The sequence below is a fragment of the Prunus mume genome, linkage group LG6 (genome assembly GCF_029339155.1).
Source record: "Prunus mume cultivar Tortuosa linkage group LG6, ASM2933915v1, whole genome shotgun sequence".
In the NCBI taxonomy this organism is placed as follows: domain Eukaryota; kingdom Viridiplantae; phylum Streptophyta; class Magnoliopsida; order Rosales; family Rosaceae; genus Prunus; species Prunus mume.
In genome coordinates this window covers 8,108,839-8,129,776 of record NC_142703.1, presented here as the reverse complement: position 1 = coordinate 8,129,776, position 20,938 = coordinate 8,108,839, and the positions used below count along the sequence as shown (strand labels likewise).

General features: G+C 37.7%; 4 protein-coding genes and 1 long non-coding RNA gene across 15 annotated transcripts; all 5 read right to left on the bottom strand.

Annotated features, from left to right (window-relative positions):
* Nucleotides 1-782: 782 nt before the first annotated feature.
* Nucleotides 783-2,571, bottom strand: LOC103333820 (uncharacterized). Of its 2 annotated transcripts, XR_016127685.1 has the most exons (5): nt 2,358-2,571; nt 2,210-2,258; nt 1,980-2,089; nt 1,186-1,315; nt 783-936 (listed from the first exon to the last, which is right to left on the bottom strand). It is a non-coding gene; the product is annotated as an uncharacterized LOC103333820 (long non-coding RNA). The 2 variants fall into 2 exon arrangements; XR_514228.3 differs by lacking the exon at nt 2,210-2,258 and having other exon boundaries at nt 2,358-2,564.
* A 269-nt stretch (nt 2,572-2,840) lies between these two features.
* Nucleotides 2,841-7,925, bottom strand: LOC103333939 (sugar transporter ERD6-like 7). 2 transcript variants are annotated; one of them, XM_089055379.1, is made up of 20 exons: nt 7,881-7,925; nt 7,694-7,783; nt 6,372-6,598; nt 6,194-6,256; nt 5,826-5,915; nt 5,672-5,731; nt 5,513-5,578; nt 5,313-5,378; nt 5,133-5,208; nt 4,979-5,043; nt 4,799-4,891; nt 4,612-4,692; nt 4,447-4,531; nt 4,207-4,250; nt 4,067-4,129; nt 3,916-3,975; nt 3,779-3,832; nt 3,598-3,657; nt 3,393-3,507; nt 2,841-3,229 (listed from the first exon to the last, which is right to left on the bottom strand). In XM_089055379.1, the coding sequence occupies exons 3-20, from the start codon at nt 6,555-6,557 to the stop codon at nt 3,114-3,116; spliced, it is 1,443 nt and encodes a 480-aa protein (XP_088911505.1). In that variant the 5' UTR covers nt 6,558-6,598; nt 7,694-7,783; nt 7,881-7,925; the 3' UTR covers nt 2,841-3,113. The 2 variants fall into 2 exon arrangements, with proteins under 2 accessions (XP_088911505.1, XP_008235073.2); XM_008236851.3 differs by lacking the exon at nt 7,881-7,925 and having other exon boundaries at nt 7,694-7,829.
* Nucleotides 7,567-12,281, bottom strand: LOC103333821 (sugar transporter ERD6-like 7). Of its 4 annotated transcripts, none has more exons than XM_089055382.1 (19): nt 11,756-12,281; nt 11,606-11,668; nt 11,198-11,244; nt 11,014-11,073; nt 10,835-10,900; nt 10,653-10,718; nt 10,417-10,492; nt 10,254-10,318; nt 10,072-10,164; nt 9,886-9,966; nt 9,709-9,793; nt 9,539-9,582; nt 9,394-9,456; nt 9,240-9,299; nt 9,102-9,155; nt 8,934-8,993; nt 8,736-8,850; nt 8,055-8,635; nt 7,567-7,941 (listed from the first exon to the last, which is right to left on the bottom strand). In XM_089055382.1, exons 1-18 carry the CDS (start codon nt 11,760-11,762, stop codon nt 8,520-8,522), a joined length of 1,221 nt encoding a protein of 406 aa, XP_088911508.1. In that variant the 5' UTR covers nt 11,763-12,281; the 3' UTR covers nt 7,567-7,941; nt 8,055-8,519. The 4 variants fall into 4 exon arrangements, with proteins under 4 accessions (XP_088911508.1, XP_088911507.1, XP_016650753.1 ...); XM_089055381.1 differs by having other exon boundaries at nt 7,567-7,783; nt 7,881-8,635; nt 11,198-11,287; nt 11,756-12,276; XM_016795267.2 differs by having other exon boundaries at nt 11,198-11,287; nt 11,756-12,276.
* A 362-nt stretch (nt 12,282-12,643) lies between these two features.
* LOC103333822 (Major facilitator superfamily protein) lies at nt 12,644-16,795 on the bottom strand. 6 transcript variants are annotated; one of them, XM_089055383.1, is made up of 20 exons: nt 16,574-16,767; nt 16,458-16,482; nt 16,047-16,245; nt 15,886-15,948; nt 15,496-15,585; nt 15,310-15,369; nt 15,135-15,200; nt 14,984-15,049; nt 14,744-14,819; nt 14,600-14,664; nt 14,427-14,519; nt 14,238-14,318; nt 14,050-14,134; nt 13,913-13,956; nt 13,769-13,831; nt 13,618-13,677; nt 13,481-13,534; nt 13,311-13,370; nt 13,112-13,226; nt 12,644-12,995 (listed from the first exon to the last, which is right to left on the bottom strand). In XM_089055383.1, the coding sequence occupies exons 3-20, from the start codon at nt 16,215-16,217 to the stop codon at nt 12,880-12,882; spliced, it is 1,428 nt and encodes a 475-aa protein (XP_088911509.1). In that variant the 5' UTR covers nt 16,218-16,245; nt 16,458-16,482; nt 16,574-16,767; the 3' UTR covers nt 12,644-12,879. The 6 variants fall into 6 exon arrangements, with proteins under 6 accessions (XP_088911509.1, XP_008234938.1, XP_008234939.1 ...); XM_008236716.2 differs by having other exon boundaries at nt 16,047-16,241; nt 16,464-16,795; XM_008236717.2 differs by having other exon boundaries at nt 16,464-16,794.
* Nucleotides 16,796-18,015: 1,220 nt separating this feature from the next.
* RKF3 (receptor-like kinase in in flowers 3) lies at nt 18,016-20,503 on the bottom strand. The gene has a single exon (XM_008236719.2). The coding sequence runs from the start codon at nt 20,142-20,144 to the stop codon at nt 18,180-18,182; it is 1,965 nt and encodes a 654-aa protein (XP_008234941.2). The 5' UTR covers nt 20,145-20,503; the 3' UTR covers nt 18,016-18,179.
* Between the last annotated feature and the right edge of the window lie 435 nt (nt 20,504-20,938).

Sequence of the window (20,938 nt, the reverse complement as noted above, 5' to 3'; positions counted from 1 at the left end):
TTTTATACACTCATGAAACCTATGCTAACTAAGTTGATTGTAGGCGATATTAAAAGCAAATTTACAAGTTATTTCTTAACACGGAAGAGTCTCTATATTGATAGGAGAAATAGTAATGAAATTCGGATTTGTAGCTTGCTAAATTTCCTGCAGTATAAGCCGGAAAATGAATTTCAGCTGGAAAAGAAAAGGAGTAAGGCTCTAATCAGCAGAAAGTAGCCAGTAGAGTTTTAAATGACGGTTTAAAACATTTAACAGCGATTTTCAAGATTTCGCGGCGGTTTTAAGGGCTTTAGTGACGAAATTTTGATACCCATAATGCAAAATAGGATTGGCAACGCTTTTAGTCGTTTATACTTTCTATTTGCTAAGCATTTAAAATTTAAGATAACATTTTTGAATAAAATTTTCAAATAAAATTTTGGATAAAATTTTATAACATTTTGGTTTTGGACTAATCTAAAAGAAATTATGCAACGAAATATATATATATAAAAGACATTAAATTGAATAAAAAACAAGATTTTGATGTGGAAAGTGAAAATATTGGAAGGAGATGAGTTTTATGAAGATGTAGAAAGTGAATAAAATGGTTAGTATTTATGAAAATACGTATTTTAAAAAAATTAGATTTTCAGATTTTTCGCTAATATGTCACAAACTGTATAGTTGCCGCTTTCTGATGGGACACATCGCCAAGTTTGGGTCCCCTGGACCTGCTTTAGGAATTTATAAAGTTAGAAATAGCATACATTTTATTTGATGGTCCATGTTCACAAATATTAAATGAAAATGTTCAAAATTTCACTAATGCTATTCATTCGGATTTTATACAATGTTGTGCAGACATTAAAAATATTTTCCCGCTTCTCCATGGCTTAGGCAGAGGCACCCCACATAGTTGGATTAGGCCCGCAGCTAACCGATTATCCGAGACTGCAACAAATACCAGTGTCAGGTAAACTCCAAAAGTAATTTCATGCTGATAAAGTGATGTCAAATACTTCACCTCCTACTAATCAAGGAAAGTAACCATATATATGATATATACATGTGCAAAATAATAGAGATATCAATCTTCAAAGTAACAAAACCCACTGGTCTTACATGAACATAAATCCATGCATGAGCAGTAAAAATGATTTTGAATAAGTAACATAAGAAACAATAAGCACGATAATTTACCTCGATTATATGCTGAATTTATTGCCCATTGTGCTTCTTCAACAGCTGTATCGACACCAGAAGTTTTGTCCATTATCAAAACATCATTGTCTATGGTTTGTACAGCCATTCTTAACCGTCTTTTGCGACACTACAAGAAAAATAGAGAAACACAACAAATAAATTAGATATTAAGAAGATTAAGGCAAATGGAAGAAGCAAGCATTCAAAACTTTCAAAGACGCTATAAAATCCCTACCAGAATTTATGTTTATATTCCAGTACATCATTTCCCAACCTCTACCAGCATTGGCTATGACGTTTTAATAACAACGTATGTAAACAGAAAGACTATCCCAAACTAATCTCTTATGCAGGTCCTATGAGTGCAATGCAATGTTAGAAAATTATTACACAAAAATCGACCCTTCAACATACCGTAAATCATTTAGTGATCTTATGGCTTCCATCCCCTTATATTACATAAAGGGTGAAGTATATCTCATTCAACTAACCCTCATAGATTACTTCCTAATTACAACTTAGAAAACTAAGAAGTATATATAGCTAACCTGCAATAAACCTCATAATATTTATGAACAGACAAATAAGTCAAAGGATTAACTCCAATTTCTCAGAATTCTTGAGCTAATAACAGTAAACCAAAGAAGGAACCCAAGACTTAATTATGAGCACATATGAGAAACACATACAATTTTAACTCCAATTTCTCATATATCATCATCATCGCATCATCATCACCTTCAACACATACAATTTGACAGTACTTCTAATTTGAAAAGTATATTAGTTACCTTACCACGCTTCATATGATCATCGCTCAAAAGCTCTCAAGGGCGAGCAATTTCCCCTTTCAATCACATTGGTTGTCCTTGGTGGTGACACTTGGTTTTTTTCTTCACTACTGTAGGCCACAAATCACAAAACTCACGATGATGAAGAAAATATAATGCTCACATAGAACAACAAAATCAAGCCACAAATCACACCAAAAGGATTAAATTGAAAAAAGATCAACTTGTACATTAGGGAAAGAACAAAGGATACAAATCTTGATTTTCTACAAGTTAGATCTGTGGAAAATAATAAAGAGATAACAATTATTATACCACTTAGATATATCTGGGAAATATAAAATGCGCACTTAACCTAGAGTAGAAGCCAGCGGTTACCTTGTATTGGACAAATTGGGAGCATGGTAGTGCATTTTCCCCTCTTGCTACTAATCTGACAGAGGTAAAATGGCTAGCGACGACTTGTTAGGTTTAGGGATTTCGTTTTTGGTCGAATACATTTGGGGGTTTTGGTTTTAGTCGATAACAGGTTGGCCCCAAATCGCAGGCCTAAAATCGTCATCTCCTATTCTTCAAGTTCCGAGAAATTGGGTTTCTATTTTTTATTTTGGCCCGAAGAGTAATGAGCCCGAGAATTATAATGTTCCGGAAACCCAAGCCTATAATAGACAAATTGTAAAATATGCAAACTAACACAATATATTGGCTAACTCATACAATTGGCTTTTGCTTTTAAATAAAAAGTATAATGCATTTGGGTACTTAACTTTCACCTTTGTCAACAATCTAGCCCAGTGAAAAATGACATTGATTTGCAGACTAGTGGTTTCACGTTCAAAATCTCATGGCACTTTAATAGTGTGTTAGTGAGAAACCCCCTTTTCACCTTTAATAAAAACAAAAACAAAAACTTTCACCTTAAATCCAAGTATTAGTTGGTCCTTGTTTATGTTTGTATAAACACTAATTCTGGCATGTATCAATTTAATTATATGTAAAAATAACAGTACAAAATTCTTCTGGTGTGGAAGCCTCTTCCTTGTACCAGGTTCCTGGTTTGTGCTGTCAAAAATTTCAATGAGAAATATCCACAAAGAGTGCTCTTCATGTCTTCTCTTGTTCTTCCTTAATCATCTATTTGTTAATGGCCCCTTGGATTTGTTCCAGGGTTTTCCCTTTTGTTTCAGGTACTATCACAATCACGAACAACACAGACAGAACATTTACTACTGCATAGAGAATGAAGGTACCTGAAAATGACACACAATTAAATTAATGAATAGCTCTTATAACTGGTAAACTTATAAATTACTTGGACTTAGCTTTCACAAAATAGAAGGGTTGTTTGCTTAATAAGTTTACTCTGCTAAATATTTCTATTTATAAATGAAGAAAATGATGATGTCTATTTACCGTAGGAGCTCCAACTCATAAGAAAGTTGAAAGTGTAGGAACACAACCATGCACCAAGCCAGTTCACTAACGTTGTTAAGCTTCCAGCCTGTCCTTTAATGTTTATAGGGAATATCTGCAGAGGATATAATTTTTCTTTAGATTGGTGACTTGATCAAGACAATCATGATGGATAAAATGAGTAAACCTAGCAGATTTTGTATACCTCCGACATCAGAACCCAAGGAACTGCTCCCATTCCTACTGAAAAGGATCCTATAAAGATCTGAATGCAGAAATGAATTGTTAACTATAGAATGAAAAGAGAAAAGATACGAAAAGTCGATTTTAAAAGAAACTGATCTGCATGGAGAGTATGCTTTGAGAAAGGCTAATGAGTTACTAACCAATATTCCGGCTACCGCAAAGATGGGAGATGCCTTGAGTGCCAATCCATGAACCTGTTTCACAAAGGCTCTCTTTTTATCTTTTGTTGGATAAACCTAAACCTAAACAGATATTAGGGTCAGCATTTGACGATTACCTTGAGAAAGAATGAAGTGGCAATGAGGACGCAGCCAAGTACCAACCCTGATGCAGAAGCCTGGAATAAATTGGAAAAAGTTATACTTCCCGAGTATGAATAGGAGTTTATCTCAGAAGATTCTTGGAACTAAAAGCGTGCACTAGTTTACCAAAATTAGAGGCTTTCTTCCCGCTTTATCCATTACGGCTGCGCCAAGGCCAGTAACCACAACCTGTGAAACAAAACCACATGAACTTAATGGGGAGAAATTAAAAGATTCCAAGAGCTGTCACAGTAGGAATTTAGAACCTGAAGAATAGCATAGGTTATAGTTCCAAGTCTGGGAGAAAAGCCTGAGATAGTTCAAATAATAGAGTAGTTAGCTTTCAATTGTATAACAAGTCTGCTTTAAGTGAGTGATTCAGTTTTCTGACAGGAAGATGGAAGAGATAGAGACAGATACACTGAAGTTGTAGATATTAGAAACATAGATTATAGACTAGTAGTGTCAGATGGTCAAGCTATTCTTTCAGTTAGTAGGTTTTATACCTGCTTGCTCAAAAATATTGCTGACATAGAAACAGACCCCATTGATTCCCCCCAATTGTTGACAGACCATCAACCCAACTGCAATCTGATAAGGAAAGTTTAACTCAAAGTGAAAGAGAGATAAAACTGACTGTACAAATAAATAGTGTAGAGAGAAGTTATTACAATGACCGAGCGCAAGTATCTTCTTTGAAACAAATCCAGCAATTTGGCTTGAGGGAGCAGGTCAAGAGAGGCTATATATTCCTGTCAAGGTAGTAAATGAAATGCCTTTACGCATATGATCTTCGAAATGCTCTATCAGATTATCAATGTGGGATAGGAAATGAGTTAAGAAGTTGAAGATAAGAACCTGGATTTCTGCTGCTTCGTGAGATACGTCAGCATCTTTGCCACGAAGTTTCTGCAGTGCAACTTCAAAATCTCTCTGGCGTCCTGTCTTTGCCTGCACCGATGATGAGTCATAATCTGTCTTCATTTTATTGAATGTTACCATCAGATAAACAGAAAAAGAACAGAAGTACTTTCTTACCAACCATCTTGGAGACTCAGGAATGAAAAAGAGACCGAAAATGATCACAGCGCAGGGAACAATTCCTGCAATCACCACACAGATGAGCCTCCACCACTGTATTAGAGATCATAGGGTGTTCTAATTAAAAGCACAGGTTGTCTAAGAAATTCACCGATTATTGCTAAAGCCCTCCAACTGACTACTACCCCAATTATGAAGGAGACAGACACTCCGGTAACAATCATTAACTATATAATAAGCAAAAGGCAAAGTCAGTTATGATCAAAACCCATGAGGTATAGAGATTGTTGCCAGTTAGCTTCAAGGATTGCATTTCTGATTACATGTTTACCTGGTTTATAGCAGTTAGTCTTCCTCGAAGATTTTTAGGTGCAATTTCAGCTATGAAAACAGGTACCTTATAATCCGCCCAATATTGCATCAAACTTGGTTAATAACATATGTTAAAACTTGAAATATCATATATAAGGTACTTCCACTATATTTTGTTCTCACAAAATATTCAAATTTTAGAGGAGGGTAATAACTCACAATGTATGAAAAGGCACCGCTACCGTACCCTGTTGCCAGTCTCCCAATGTCCAGAGACAAAGCCCCCTTCAGTAGAACATGAATATGGTTACATATATGAGAGTATTTGCTTAGTAGGTAAAACCACAGAGAAATTTCGAAAGTACAGTTAATACGAACCTTGGAAAAGTAAATAGCAAGCCAACCTGCAACACAAAAAACACAGGACATTCTCAGGGCCTGCATACAAGTTTACAGTTTAGATACTGTTAGTGAATGTATCAATGAACACAATTAAGGCGTGTCCTATAAAACATAGTTTCTCAAATCATACCCCTTTTCGACCAAGAAAATCTGTGATGGGGCCAATTGTGATGGCACCTATCATTGCACCAAATGTCAAAATGGAGCCAAACATTGAATACTGCACACAAATGCACAGGAGAGGAAAAAAAAACTTTAGTTGTTCTTTAGCATTTAAACAAAATCCAGCAAAATTATTATGCGGAATGTTTACCAAATTCCTTGGTAGTATTCTCCCATTTTATTTTCAACCTCTAATTCATTTCAGGAATTAGTTTTATATCTTGTTTTTGTTTTCTTGAATCTAAAAGTCCACCCTAATACCATGCATGCATTTGCATATCCATTAAAATAGCTGTGTTAGTAATATTGTTATAGATGTCCTAGTCACCTTCATACCTCTGCTAATGATAAATTGAGATCTTTCCTGATGGCAGACTGAGTAGGTGATGAATAACCCACCTGGAAGCCATACAAAGAGTGTCAGAACAACACAATATCGAACGAAATTTTCGGTCCAAAGATCACAAATTTTCTGCTCTGCCAATCAAAAGCTAAATGCATACTAAGCACTTACACCACATCCAAATTCATAAGAGCCACAAACTGCAACGAATGTGCTGAGGTAAACCATCCATTGATCCCCTTTGGTGCTTCCATGACTTGATCCATCTCCAGCACCCAAGTTACTATCCACCCTCACCAATGGCTCTCTTATCTCATCCTGCACGTCTTTCTTTGCATACTCTTTGATGGCGGCCATGTCTGCCTGATTATATATAACTCCCCTGTATGTCTATGAATCTGTATAAATTGCAAAGAGAAGACGATTCGAACAGATGGGTACTTTAAGCAAGAAAATATGATATAATGGAAGGCAAACATAGAGAGCACAATATGCCAGAAGGGTGGTAAATTTTCGATAAAATTATTATTTTAAAACCTCAATGCTGCCTCTTTGCGGTCATTGTTTTTTTCTTTTTTCTTAGGATTTGTAACAAAGGAGCTCAAAAGTAGGCAATTCTCGTGCTCAATTGGTTAAAACTTGACTTGCTCAAGATTGCTACGGATTGTATATTTGCTGACAACGCAAGGCAGTGCATCGCAGCATCAGTCCAGTAAAACAGGACAATATATTGTAATATGCCGTATTGAATAAATCGTTGTCGTTTGCATGACATGCTCTCACTTTCACATAAACGTATTGACAGAATTGGGAAACGACACAAGCAATCGGTTTCTTCTCTGTCTTTGAAGATTTTGAGAAATAATTATAGGATTTGTATTATAGTAGGCTTAGATTAAAAGTCAATCACTACAAAAATAAAAAAGAAGACCCTAATCCGAGAGACGAGACAGGAAGGACTTCGGTCGGCAGTTATTGTCCAAAGATGCAGCCAGTATAGGCTTATAATAATCCTTTTTTTTCTTTCCTTTTTTAACTTTAATCAGAAATGAAAATCCAGGCATTGTAACATTTCTATCCGTTTTCATTATGCTGTCTCTGCATGATAGCTGAATTGTGATGGCTTGGCGAATAGTTAGGTTCAAAAACTATGTAAAATGACCGTATAAACTCTAATCAAACATCTAGCCTGTTATGTTAGATTGTAAATGAGCACCAAATGTATTGTGGCTTGATCGAATTCGAGCCTTGTATTTCAGAATGCTATGTATTAATTCAGATTATACTTCTTCTCAAGGCTTTTTATCACAATGCTTGTAGAAGTGATCTCCATTTGTTGGTTATTGTCATGTATGGCAAACATTCCTTGCAACAAATGAAACACTTATTTATGGCATGAATGAATTTAACCATCCTAAAATAAAATAAAAAAATTTGGACGAAACCATCCTAAAAATAGTAATACAAAATTCTTGCGGTTTTGAAGCATCTACCGGGATTCCATCTAACAAGTTGCAGGCTTGAGCTGTCAAAGTTTTCAATGAGAAATACCACAAAGAATGCTGCATACAGAATGAACATTCCTGAAAATCACAAACAAGTAAACTATCAGCCTTATAACTTGTGGACATCACACCACAACAAGTAAAATAAAAGGAAGACGTCGATTCTATTATTAACATTGCAACGGTTAGAGCTTTTTTCCAGATGGGAGTGCTTCCTATCAGTGCAAGCCTTCTCTCTACAGGTTGTGTGACAAAAGAAAGGATTTGAATCAAAACATGCCCAGTATGCTATCTGTGTACTCTCGCACATAAAACTAGTAAAAGGAGCAAAAAAATGAATGGTCAATACCTCTACGATAATATGTTTTGATTTGATCAATGCCTCCTTGTCCATCATTTCCTTTTGATACAGACAAATTCATTTACTTATCTAGAAGACGACCAGTTGGTGTCAATTGGAAATCAGCATTGTCCATCATTTCCCGATTTATAAGCTTTTGTTACCTTTCCCTGCGAATTTTGTTCCCGACAATATTTTCCCCTTTTTTTTCTTAAAAAAAATAAATATATTTTTAATACATTCCTTGCAACAAATAAAACACAAAGGTACGAATAATTTAAACTATTTTTTTATTAAAAAGGAAAAAAGAAAAAGAAAAAAGAAAAGCAGTGCAATATTCTTGTGGTTTTGAAGCATCTTCGAAGATTCCATCTACCTAGTTGCTGAATTGAGCTGTCAAAATTTTCAATGAGAATTACCACAAATAATGCTCTTATTATTATTTTTTATATATTTAATTCTTGCTTGAATTCTCTATTTGTTAATGGCTCCTTGGATTTGTTCCAGGGTTCTCCCCTTTGTTTCAGGTACCATCAAAATCACAAACAATATAGCCAGAGCATTGATTGCTGCATACAGAATGAAGGTACCTGAAATTAGAGACATATAACTAGTTATTACCATGTATAATCAGATTGCTTTCCAATTTTACTATTCAGTTCTTACAATAACAAAGGAAAAGGTATTTACCATAGGAGCTCCAACTCATAAGATAGTTGAAAGTGTAGGAACACAACCATGCACCAAACCAGTTCACTAACGTTGCTAAGCTTCCAGCCTGCCCTTTAATATTTATAGGGAATATCTGCAGCAGATGAAAATTTGTTTACGTCGACGACATGATCCATTATGGACTGTTAGACGAGTAAATGTTGCAATTTTATGTACCTCAGACATCACAACCCAAGGCACTGCTCCCATTCCAATTGAAAAGGATCCTATATAGACCTGAATCCAGAAACCAGTTGTTAAACAATGCAAGGAGAATAAATGAAAATTTGATGCTAAGAGAGATCGAGAAGCATGGATAATGTTTCGACAAGGCTAATGCATTACCAGTATGCCGGTTACAGCAAGTATGGGAGTTGCTGTGAGTGCCAGTTCATGAACCTGGTTCACCCAGAGATTTTTCAGATTATTGTTGGATAATAAACCTAGACAAAGAGAAGTTAGGGTCAAAAATTGAGGGATCACCTTCAGAAAGAATGAAACTGCAGTCAAAAGACAGCCAAGTACCACACCTGATGCAGAAACCTAGAAAAGAAATTGGAAAAAGTTAAACCTTGTGAATATAAATGGGAATTTGTCTCAGCAGATTCTCAGAACTAAAGTCTGTGCACTAGTTTACCAAAATTAGAGGTTTTCTTCCAGCTTTATCCATTACTGCTGCACCAATGCCAGTAACCACAACCTGTAAAACAGAACCACTTTAGGATGCATCTAATGGACAAGATTAAGAGATTCCAAGAGATGTCACAGTAGGAGTATAGAACCTGAAGAATAGCATAGGTTATAGTTCCAATGCTGGAAGAAAATCCTGAGATAGAACATTTATATTTCAATTGTAGAGCAAGATATAGAAAGGTGCACTGTAGTTGTCGTTAGATACTGAAAACATAGATTATAGTAGTGTCAGAATGCCAAGCTATTCTTTATTTTGTACCGGCTTGATCAAAAATATCGCTGACATAGAAACAGACGCCGTTGATTCCTCCAAATTGTTGACAGACCATCAGCCCAACTCCAATCTGATCAAACAAAGTGTAATATCAATGGAAAGTTAACTCAAAGACTAAGAAATGTAAAACTGACTGTGGAAATGGTAGAGAGAAACTATTACAATGACTGAGCGTGAGTATCTCCTTTGAAACAAATCCAGCAATTTGGCTTTAGGAAGCCGATCAAGAGTTTCTATATAATCCTGTCAAAGTATTTACATGGTATGTCTTAACATATCTGATCTTACAAATGCTCTAAGAAATCATCAATGTGGGCTCAGAGGAGTTCAGGAATCGGAGATAAGAACCTGGATTTCTTCTGCTTCATGAGATACGTCAGCATCTTTCCCACGAAGTTTCTGCAGTGCAACTTTGAACTCTTTATGGCGTCCTTTCTTTGCCTGCATTCATGAGGAGATCATAATGTCTTTATTTTGTTGAATGTTACCATCAACTCAGTAGAAATAATTAAATAAAAGTAGTTCCTTACCAGCCATCTTGGAGACTCAGGAATGAAAAAGAGACCGAAAATGTTCACAGCACAGGGAATAAGTCCTGCAGTCACCACACAAATGAGCCCTCTGCTATTGTATGGGATATTAGTTGTCTATTTTAAATCTCAAACTACAAGCACAGTTTGTCTAAGTAATCACCAATTAATGCTAAAGCCCTCCAACTAACTAGTACCCCAAGAATGAAGGAAACAGACACTCCACAGCAGATCATTAACTGCAGAATGAATAACAAAGTTAGATATGATCCAAATCCATATAGTTTGTTGTTGAAGTAATCTGTTTTTGCTTGCTAAAAAGTATCAAAGGCAAGTCGCAAAAGATTGTTAGTTGTTAGTAGTAAGCTTCAAGGATTGCATTTCTTGTTACAGGTTTACCTGATTTATAGCAGTTAGTCTTCCTCGAAGATTTTTTGGAGCAATTTCAGCTATGAAAACAGGCACCTTCATCCACCCAATATTGCATCAAACTTTGTTATTAACATGTGTTGAAACAGGTACTTGTATGTATTTTGTGGTCTCAACATACACTCAAGTTATAAAGGAGGGTAAGAGCTAACCACGTATGAAAAGGCTCCCATTCCGTATCCGTTTGCCAGTCTGCCAATGTCCAGAGACCAAGCCTCCTTCAAAAGTAATAAGATGCAGAACAGGAATTAGGCAAATATATATATCTGAGGAAAATATTTGCTTAGTAGGTATAAGCGCAGAGAAATCCCAAGCATAAAATAATACAAACCTTGGAAAAGTAAATAGCAAGCCAACCTGCAACACAGAAAGCACTCGACACTCTCAATGCCTGCATACAAGTTTACAGTGAAGATTCTCTTAGTAAATATTAATGGAAACGGAATTAATTTACAGCTAAAATTTCTGAATAAGCGGTGTGTCCTGTATAATTAACATCGTTTCGCAGTTTGTACCCCTTTTCGACCAAGAAGATCAGTGATGGGACCAATTGTGATAGCACCTATCATTGCACCAAACGTCAAAATGGAGCCAAACACTGAATACTGCATAAAGAATACAGATGCACAGGAAGAGAGAAGAAACTTCAGTTTGAAAGTTGTCAAGATCAAAGTAAAAAACTGTTTTCCTTTAGCATTTAAAGGAACATCCAGAGAATCAGTTGAAAGAAAATTTGCTAAAGCATGCTGAAATTACACTGATAGCACCTCAGAGATTGAAAGCAATGGCACAGCAGAGAATGCAAACCCTCAGTCATACAGTAGAACAAATATAGATTTCTACTCATTAACTTATTATATGTCCAAAGAACAGCTCATATAGAAATATTAATAGAACAGTTATAGATGATCTAATTTCCATACCTCTGCTAATGATAAACTGAGATCTTCCCTGATGGCAGACTGAGTAGGCGACGAATAACCGGCCTGGAAGCCATACAAAAGTTTCAGAATTTGCCTGTCCAGAGATCACAATGGTTTTTCTGTATCAGTTAAAAAACTATAAACACTTACACAGCATCCAAATTCATAAGAGCCACAAACTGCAACAAATGTGCTGAGGTAAACCATCCATGGATTCCCTCCTATGCTGCTTCCTCCATCAGCCAAGTTATTCTCTACCCTCATCAGTGGAGCTCTTATGCCCTCCTGCAGATCACTCTCTACATCCTCTTTGATGGCCATGCCTGCCTGATTATATAACTCCCACTGTACCTATGAACTTCTATAAATGGCAAAGAGAAGAAGAATCAAAGAGATGGGTAGTGTAGGCCAAAAACTATCAAATAATGGAAATCAAGAAATCTCTATCCTCTTAGGCAAAAAAATAGTGAGAGCAATATGCCAGAAGGGATGTAAATGTTTTTTTGTACGGAAGTATCTTTTCTTTTTTTGTTTTCTTTATTCTTTTTTGAATTTCTGAAGGTTTGATTGATCTGCACTGCCTGTTAATGAGACAGTACCTTGTTGAATTAAAAAATTCAACAAAATGCTAAATGCCGGCAATTGTTTTGTTGTGCTCAAGTAGTTCTTTCTAACTTGACTTGCTTTTATGTTTGCCACCAGTTGCAAAGCCGCCAACGCCAAGGCAGGCAGTAACATCACAACATGTCAACATCAGAACAGTAAAAGAGACAGGCCGTTTAGAATAACTTTGTCGTATATGGTATAAGTTCATATTATAATTTCAAGATCCGACGGAGGAGATAAGGAAGGATGTAGGTCTGGTCGAAGTGGCTGCCAGTATAGGTTCATATTATAATTTCTTCCTTTTCATAAGGAAGGTGGACAATTATTTTCCAAATTAGAAAATCCAAGCTTTTTAACAATTCCATTGATATTTTTGCTCTTCTGTTCCTTTCTAATTCTGCAATACCCTCAGCTCTCCCATGGGGCAAAACAAAAGCAAAATAAATAGACCAATCAATGTCAAAAGTCATTGCAACAAATGAAAAGGAAGTAGGGACAATGCTTTTGTGGGGTAAACAGTAGCAGTACAATATTTGTGTGGTTTGGAAGCGTCTCTCAAGATTCCATCAACCAATCTGCTGCACTGTGCTGTCAAAATTTTCAACGACAACGAATGACCACAAAAAAATGCTCTTCATTCTTTTTTTTTTAATTCTTCCTTCAATTCTCTATTTATTAATGTCTCCTTGGATTTGTTCCAGGGTTTTCCCTTTCGTTTCTGGTACCATCAAGATCACGAACAATATAGCCAGAGCATTGATGGCTGCATACAGAATGAAGGTACCTGAAAATAGAGACATGTAATGAGTTATTACCATGTATAATCAGATTGCTTTATAAATTAACTCTACTAAATATTACTCTCTAGTTTTTATAATGAGAAAAGGAAAAGGTATTTACCATAGGAGCTCCAACTCATAAGAAAGTTGAAGGTGTAGGAACACAACCATGCACCCAGCCAGTTCACTAAAGTTGAAAAGCTTCCAGCCTGCCCTTTAATATTTATAGGGAATATCTGCAGCAGATGGAAATTTATTCAGATCGGTGACATGATCGATTACGGACGGTTAGATGAGTAAATGTTGCAAATTTTATATACCTCAGACATCACAATCCAAGGAACTGCTCCCATTCCTATTGAGAAGGATCCTATATATATCTGAATCCAGAAACAAATTGTTAAAGAAATATATGAGAAAAAATGGAAACTCAATGTTAAAAGAGAACGATCTGCGTGGGTAATATATTTTGATAAGGCTCGTTAGTTACCAGTATGCCAGTTACAGCAAGTATGGGAGTTGCCGTGAGTGCCAATTCATGAACCTGGTTCACAAAGAGCTTGTTGTCATGTTATGTTGGATAAACCTAAACAGAGAGACGTTAGGGTGTCACTGATTGAGGATTACCTTCAGAAAGAATGAAATCGCAGTCAGGAGAGAGCCAAGTACCAGCCCTGACGCAGACACCTAGAATAAATTGGAAAAAGTTAAACCTTCTGAATGTGAATAGCAACTTGTCTCAGCAAATTCTCAGAACAAAAGCTGTGCACCAATTTACCAAAATTAGAGGCTTTCGTCCTGCTTTATCCATTACGGATGCAGCAACGGCAGTAACCACAACCTGTAAAGCAGAACCACATCAAGATGCTTTAGTGGATAAAAATTAAAAGATTCCAATAGCTGTCACAGTAGGATTTTGAACCTGAAGAATAGCGTAAGTTATAGTTCCAACACTGGAAGAAAATCCTGAAGTAGATACAAAAAGGTACATTAAAGTTGCAGATACTGAAAACATAGATTGTAGGAGTGCCAGAATGCCAAGCTATTCTTTCTTTCTACCTGCTTGTTCAAAGATATTGCTGACATAGAAACAGACCCCATTGATTCCCCCCAATTGTTGAAAGACCATCAACCCAACTGCAATCTGATCAAACAAAGATTAATAGCAAAGAAAGGTCTAACCAGAAAGGCAAAGAAAGAAAAAAGAAAAAACTGACAGTACAAACGGTGTAGAAAGAAGCTCTTACCATGACTGAGCGCAAGTATCTCCTTTGAAACAAATCCAGCAATTTGGCTTTAGGGAGCCGGTCAAGAGTTAGGATATAATCCTATCAAGGTATTTACATGTTATTCCATAACATATATGATCATCCTGATGCTCCAAGAGATTGTCAATGTAGGCTAGGAGATGGAGTTGAGGAGTTGAAAATAAGAACCTGTATTTCTGCTGCTTCATGAGATATGTCAGCATCTTTGCCACGAAGTTTCTGCAGTGCCATTTCAAACTCTCTCTGGCGTCCTGTTTTCGCCTGAATTGATGAGGAAGTCATCAACTTGTTGAATGTTGCCATTATATAACTACAAAAAGAAAAAGAAAAGTAGTTCTTACCAACCATCTTGGAGACTCAGGAATGAAAAAGAGACCGAAAATGGTCACTGCACAGGGAACTAGTCCTGCAATCACCACACAAATGAGCACTCTACTACTATATTAGATAAGTATTCTAAAGCACAGTCTCTCTAAGTAAATCACCGATTAATGCTAAAGCCCTCCAGCTTACTAGTACCCCAATTATGAAGGAAATGGACACTCCAGAAATGATCATTAACTATAAAATAAGCAGAAAACAAAGTTAGATATGATCCAATCCAAACCCATATAGTTTGTTGTTGAACTAACCCACATCAATTTCTTGCTTAAAATATCAAAGCTAACTCACAAAAGAATTCTACTAGCTAGGGGCAAGGATTGCATTTCTTGTTACATGTTTACCTGATTTATAGCAGTTAATCTTCCTCGAAGATTTTTGGGTGCAATTTCAGCTATGAAAACAGGGACCTGATATCCATCCAATATTGCATTAATCTTTGTTAATAACATGTATTTGTAATACCAGGGCTCTAGAGGATGGTAAAGAACTTACCACGTAGGAAAAGGCTCCCATTCCGTATCCAGTTGCCAGTCTCCCAATGTCCAAAGACAAAGCCCCCTTCAGTAGCAATAAGATAGAGAACATGACTAAAGTCAAATATCTGAGGAGAACATTTGCATAGTATCTAAAAGCACAGACAAAAATTTAAGTGCAAAATCATACGAACCTTGGAAAAGTAAATAGCAAGCCAACCTGCAACACAGAAAGCACAAGACACTCTCAAGGCCTGCATACAATTTTGTAGTATAGATATTGTTACATGGTGATATCAATGGAAACAGATTTAAATTACTGCTAAAAGTTCTTAATAACCGGTGTGTCCTGTATATTCAACATAGTTTCGCAATTGTACCCCTTTTCGACCAAGAAAATCAGTGATGGGCCCAATTGTAATAGCGCCTATCATTGCACCAAATGTCACAATGGAGCCGAACACTGAATACTGCATGCAGAAGTTGTCAAGATAGCAATTAGAAGTTCTTTTTTTGTTAGCATTTGAAGGAATATCCAGTAAGTTATTTGAAAGAAAAAATTTATGAAGCATTATGCTGAAAGTTTACTGAATTGCTTTTAAACATTGTCCCATTGTACTCAGAGATTGAAAGCAATGGCATAGCAGACAATGCAAACCCTCAGTCCTCCAGTACAACACATAGAGATTTCCACTCATGAACTTGCATATCCAAAAGAACAGCTCTGATAGAAATATTGATAGAGCAGTTATAAATGTTGCAATAAATACCTCTGCTAATGTAAGACTGAGATCTTCCCTGATGGCAGACTGGGTAGGCGACGAATAACCGATCTGGAAGCCAGCAGTACAAGTGTCAGAATTTTCCTGTCCAACGATCACAACTCTTACAGCTATATTAATGAAAAGCTAAATGCATAAAAAGCACTTACACAGCATCCAAATTCGTAAGAGCCACAGACTGCAACAAATGTGCTGAGGTAAACCATCCATTGATTCCCTCCTCTGCTGCTTCCTCCATCAGCCAAGTTCTTCTCTACCCTCATGAGTGGATCTGTTATGCCCTCCTGCAAATCACTCTCTACATCCTCTTTGATGGCCATGTCTGCCTGATTATATAACTCCCACTGTCTATATGAATTTTTATGAATGGCAAAGTGAAGAAGATTCAAAGAGATGGATAGTGTAAGCAAGAAACTATCAAATAATGGAAAACAGGAAACAGCAAAACTTTATCCTCTTATTGGCAAAAGACATGGAGAGACGAGAGAGCAATATGTGAGAAAGGATGTAAATTTGTTCTACAAAAGTAACTTTTTTCCAACTTCTAAATGTTGACTTACACTTACGTGTTCTCACTGACAGTGCCTGGTTGATTGAATAAAAACAACAAAGAAGTTATGGGTTTCACGTAAACACGGAAGGAAGGAAGGAAGAATGAGAAAAATTATCACAAAACCTTTTATGGCTTTGAAGATAAGAAGAGGATGCAGATTAAAATCCGAGAGAGAAGATAAAGGACGAATGTAGGTCTGGTCAAAGTGATTGCTTTGCGCCAGTACAGTTCATATGATCTCTTCTTTTCTTTCTTTATCTTCCTTTCAAAAGATGGAACTTCATTAATTTTGTGGTTCATTTAATAGGCATTTTGCAGATAATCAAATCCAAGCTTTCTAAGTTCTGACAATTCGATTGATATATTTGCTGTTAACTTATGTCCCTTTCTTTCTGCTGCTAGCTGGTGTTACCGTATTAAATGTGGCCGAAAAGAAAAATCTGAGTGGACGTGGGTTTTATCATGTAAGATGAATTATTAGAGGCAGAGGACAATACCGTTGGGGATTTTTTTGGTAAATAAGTATATACCAAGAGAAACTTGAGGCTAATGCCAGTTTCTTTTTATGAATACAAGTGATACTAGGGTTTATCACACACACACACCACAAAGATGTCATGGTGATTCGAACTTGGACCACTAATCTTCAAGTCAATGCCCTTTTACACGTCAATGCCCTTTTACACCTGTCGGAACATTAATGACGCTTTCTTAAAACAAAGTTCTCAATTATTGAACAACCATTCTTCTTTAGGTTTGAATTTGAGCTCCCTTTTCAATTTTCTACTTCTGGGTCGGGTCCTAGGCATCAGACACCCACGTTGTCTAAAGCTTCATTTGTCTGTAACCCAAAAAATAAGATGGGCACTCAATTCAACTAAAATGACAGATTTATAGATCTATGATCATGACTGCGAAAACCCAGATCCACCGTATATAAGATAAGCTCATATTTGCAGTCTTGAGTCGACTTGGATCACAGAATCAAACTTGGAAAAGAATCTCCAAACCAGTGATTTATTGAAAATGATAGGCCGTGGTCCCAAGAGATTTGTCGTGTTGACAGCTTTGAAATTATTCACTTCTATTACAATAATACCAGTGGGTACTTGGCGACCCCCCAGTACCAGCTATGAAAACAAATTTTAGAAAAATATGACAGAACACATGAAACTTTACCTACCTACCTTGTCCTGAATTTTGCTTTCATTACAATTACCTAAGGCAAGTAAATGCGGATTTTTTTTTTTCAGAGGACCTCTGAATTATGAAAAGCCCTACTCAACATATACCAATCAGTCTATGTTTTCACAGGAACTTTGAACTCAGAAACTATGACCACTAACTCATGGATGAAAAACAAAATTCCGCATCTTATAGCAGGCAAGGATAATTTCGAGATTTTTTCGCAACAAAAGGCATCACATTTCCATAACCATCCCTCGTTGGACAAAGATAAATATTGTGATATACGAGCAATATTGACATCTTTGGATTTGCAAAGCAATAAACTTCAATGATACAATAAGCTTTCATATCTATTGGGCTCAAGTAACAAAGGACACTGACGGTCAAAGTGTGTAGTGTGTTCTGTTCTATTTCACTTGAATAAAGAATCAGCTTTAGTCATACATCTATTTTATATTTACAGTGGGAAATTTGATTATAAAACCATACAATCTGAACCAACAAACAAATTGGGGGTGAACATACCAATTAGTGGAATCTATCAGACAGTTGATACTCCGGAAAATGAACTTTCTCCGTCTCCCTTAGGGTTAAAAGGGAGGTGACTTTCAAATGTATAAGACTGATAGCCACCTGAACTAGAGAGCTGAAGTGACCCACTACTGCTGTGTCTTTCAATGTCTTCAATATTAGCCACAATGGAAACCGGTCTTTCTGGGATTGAGGGAACTGACAAGTCTGTTTCCAACATTTTCACAACCTGATCCATTGTTGGCCTAGCATACAACTGTGGGTGAGAACAAAGAACAGCAATCAATACATACTTCTCTAAAACTTCAGGTGCACCCTTCTCCGGCATATCATCATCAATAACATCCAGGGGTTTTCCATTTCGCACCAACGCCCACGCCCAATCAGTCACGAGCAATGGCTGGTTATCGTTAGTCACATGAAGCGCTTTCTTTCCACTCAAAAGCTCAAGAAACACAACACCAAAACTATACACATCACTTTTCTCCGTCAATTGCCCATACAATGCATACTCGGGAGCAACATAACCCATCGTTCCAGCCACCCTCGTGCTCATATGCGTCATTCCCTCTTCTGTAAACTTTGCAAGTCCAAAATCCGCCACCTTGGCCTCAAATGCCTCATCCAAAAGTATGTTATTAGCTTTGATATCCCTGTGGATAATAGCTGGTTGAGCCCCATAATGCAAATATGCCAATCCCCTTGCAGTCCCCAGCACAATCCTTTGACGGATTGGCCAACTAAGCTTGCTACCAAAAGACCCAAACAAATGGTCATGGAGGCTTCCATTCTTCATCAAATCACACACAATGATCCTCTGGTGACCCGCCAAAGGAGTAGTGGCAGTGCAATAACCTCTCAAAGCAACAAGATTGACATGCCTAACACTTGCAATCACCTCAACCTCGTGAGCGAAATTCGCGTCGCCAGCAGCTGAGCAATTCTTGAACCTCTTCAATGCAACTTCAGAGCCATCATCCAAAATGCCCTTGTACACATTCCCATAGCCTCCTCGTCCAATTATGTTGTCCCTAGAGAAATTCTTAGTTGCGGCACTAATCTCTTCGTATTTAAACTTAATCAAAGTAGTGCTTCCACTAATTGACTCTAAGGCAGAACCCAAACCCTTCTCAATTTTATCATTATAATCCTTTCTCCTCTTCTTGATCATAAATTGGTCATATTTATGCCACAAGAACCAAACCCCGCCAATTATAACCAACAACGCAACACCACAAGCAACCAAAGAAATCAAAATAACAGTCCTTTTCTTCTTACCGGAGCCCTGCGTCGAGAAATTGAGCGCGAACAGGCACTCGGCGGTGCCGGCATCGGCCGGCCCATACTGATTGGCGAAAGCCGCCGCATACACCGACGGGTACGCCGTGCAAGTGGAGACGTTCCCGACGGACTTGCCGGTCAAATACGAGGCTTGCAAGCTGGACAAGCTGGTGGTGCAAGAGGCACAGGGCGAGCTGTTCTCGAGAGACTGGTTACAGTTGTCGACGACGTCCTTAAGCGTTGCGTTTCCGACCAGGGCTTCGAATTGCTGCCTGGTGGTGATGTTCATGCAGCCCTGCGAAATCCAGCTGGTCTCGAAGCCGCAGGAGGAGCGAATGTCGAAATTGGGGACGAACTCGGAGGCTAGTGCTTGGTAGGCGGCCCAGCAGGACTCGGAGGCGTTGGGTGGGGGGAGGAAGAAGCCGGTGAGCTGGAGGTACTGTGCTTCGACGAGCCGGAGGCCTTGGAGGATGTACTGGCACTCGGTGTTGCGGTCGAATTTGGGGCGGTTGGAGGCGGGGTCGAACCGGCGGAGGACGGTGAAGTTGAGGGGGCATGCGACGGTGTCGTTTTGCTGGGAGAGAGTTGGAGGAGGTGAGGAGGAAAGTAGGAGGAGGAGAAGGAGAAAGAGGAGAGAGGACATTGGGGTTGGGATGGTTAGGGTTTCATAAGGGGGTGTTTGGATCGAGGGCATGATAATTGGAGCAAGGCGAAGGGAAGGAGGGACAGGGAAGGGGAAGGTGGAGAAGAGCAAGTGGTGTGGTGTGGTGCTTGCTTACTGTTCTGGTAAAATCCAGTCCAGCCAGCCAGTTTGACAGTTGATGATTAGTCACTGAGTTGGAGTTGGTGGCAAGCTCAGAGAAGCTTCCTACCTGCCCGCCCTCAGCAACTAATCTGATTCGCCGGCCTATGTCGTGTCACCTCTGTCACCATGTGCGTGTCTTTAGGGACTTTAACTTGAGATTTTGCGAGGCCCAATCCCCGTAGAGAATTTTTCATACTGCCGTTACATTATTCGCTTCTCGACCTCATTAGATAAATAAAGAAAAGGGAACAATGAAACGGGAATAGGTAGTATTTCTGTCGAAAAAGATAACTTAAGTATCACATTTTCAAACCACATTAGTAACAACATTTTATATGGGACATCAAGTCTCCACTAATGGTATTTGACACATTACATGACATGCCACTCAAATGGTTCACTAATGTGCTTCTAAACGATGGTCTCTTTGTGATTATTGTTTGCATTATGCAATTCACTGCAAAATCTAGTTTACTTTTGTTTTTTTAATGCACAAAATCTAGTTTACTATATATGCACACAAAAGTCTACTTTTCTTTTCAATACATGAATTCTTAAGTTGCGGTAGGTTGTCTACTGTGGCGACTTTTCATGCTTATTTTCTTAGCATTCAACTCTACCCTTTGAATTTGACCTTTATAACAAAGCTCCACATGCCACTCTACACAAAACAAATTGAATAT

What these genes read in the sequence shown, in the direction of transcription:
- RKF3 (XM_008236719.2), bottom strand. Translation starts at nt 20,144, where the DNA reads ATGCCCTCGATCCAAACACCCCCTTATGAAACCCTAACCATCCCAACC.
- LOC103333939 (XM_089055379.1), bottom strand. Translation starts at nt 6,557, where the DNA reads ATGGCCGCCATCAAAGAGTATGCAAAGAAAGACGTGCAGGATGAGATA. An exon ending in GAGGGCTTTAGCAATAATCG is followed by an intron (nt 5,044 to 5,132) that starts GTGAATTTCTTA and finishes TGGTGATTGCAG; the next exon opens with GAATTGTTCCCTGCGCTGTG. An exon ending in CTGAGTCTCCAAGATGGTTG is followed by an intron (nt 4,892 to 4,978) that starts GTAAGAAAGTAC and finishes TCATCGGTGCAG; the next exon opens with GCAAAGACAGGACGCCAGAG.
- LOC103333822 (XM_008236716.2), bottom strand. Translation starts at nt 16,217, where the DNA reads ATGGCCATCAAAGAGGATGTAGAGAGTGATTTGCAGGAGGGCATAACA. An exon ending in ATTTTCTTGGTCGAAAAGGG is followed by an intron (nt 15,370 to 15,495) that starts GTACAATTGCGA and finishes AATTGTATGCAG; the next exon opens with GCCTTGAGAGTGTCTTGTGC. An exon ending in CTGAGTCTCCAAGATGGTTG is followed by an intron (nt 14,520 to 14,599) that starts GTAAGAACTACT and finishes TCATCAATTCAG; the next exon opens with GCGAAAACAGGACGCCAGAG.
- LOC103333821 (XM_089055381.1), bottom strand. Translation starts at nt 11,926, where the DNA reads ATGGCCATCAAAGAGGATGTAGAGAGTGATCTGCAGGAGGGCATAAGA. An exon ending in ATCTTCTTGGTCGAAAAGGG is followed by an intron (nt 11,074 to 11,197) that starts GTACAAACTGCG and finishes ACTTGTATGCAG; the next exon opens with GCATTGAGAGTGTCGAGTGC. An exon ending in TGGGAGCCTTTTCATACGTG is followed by an intron (nt 10,719 to 10,834) that starts GTTAGCTCTTAC and finishes GGGTGGATGAAG; the next exon opens with GTGCCTGTTTTCATAGCTGA.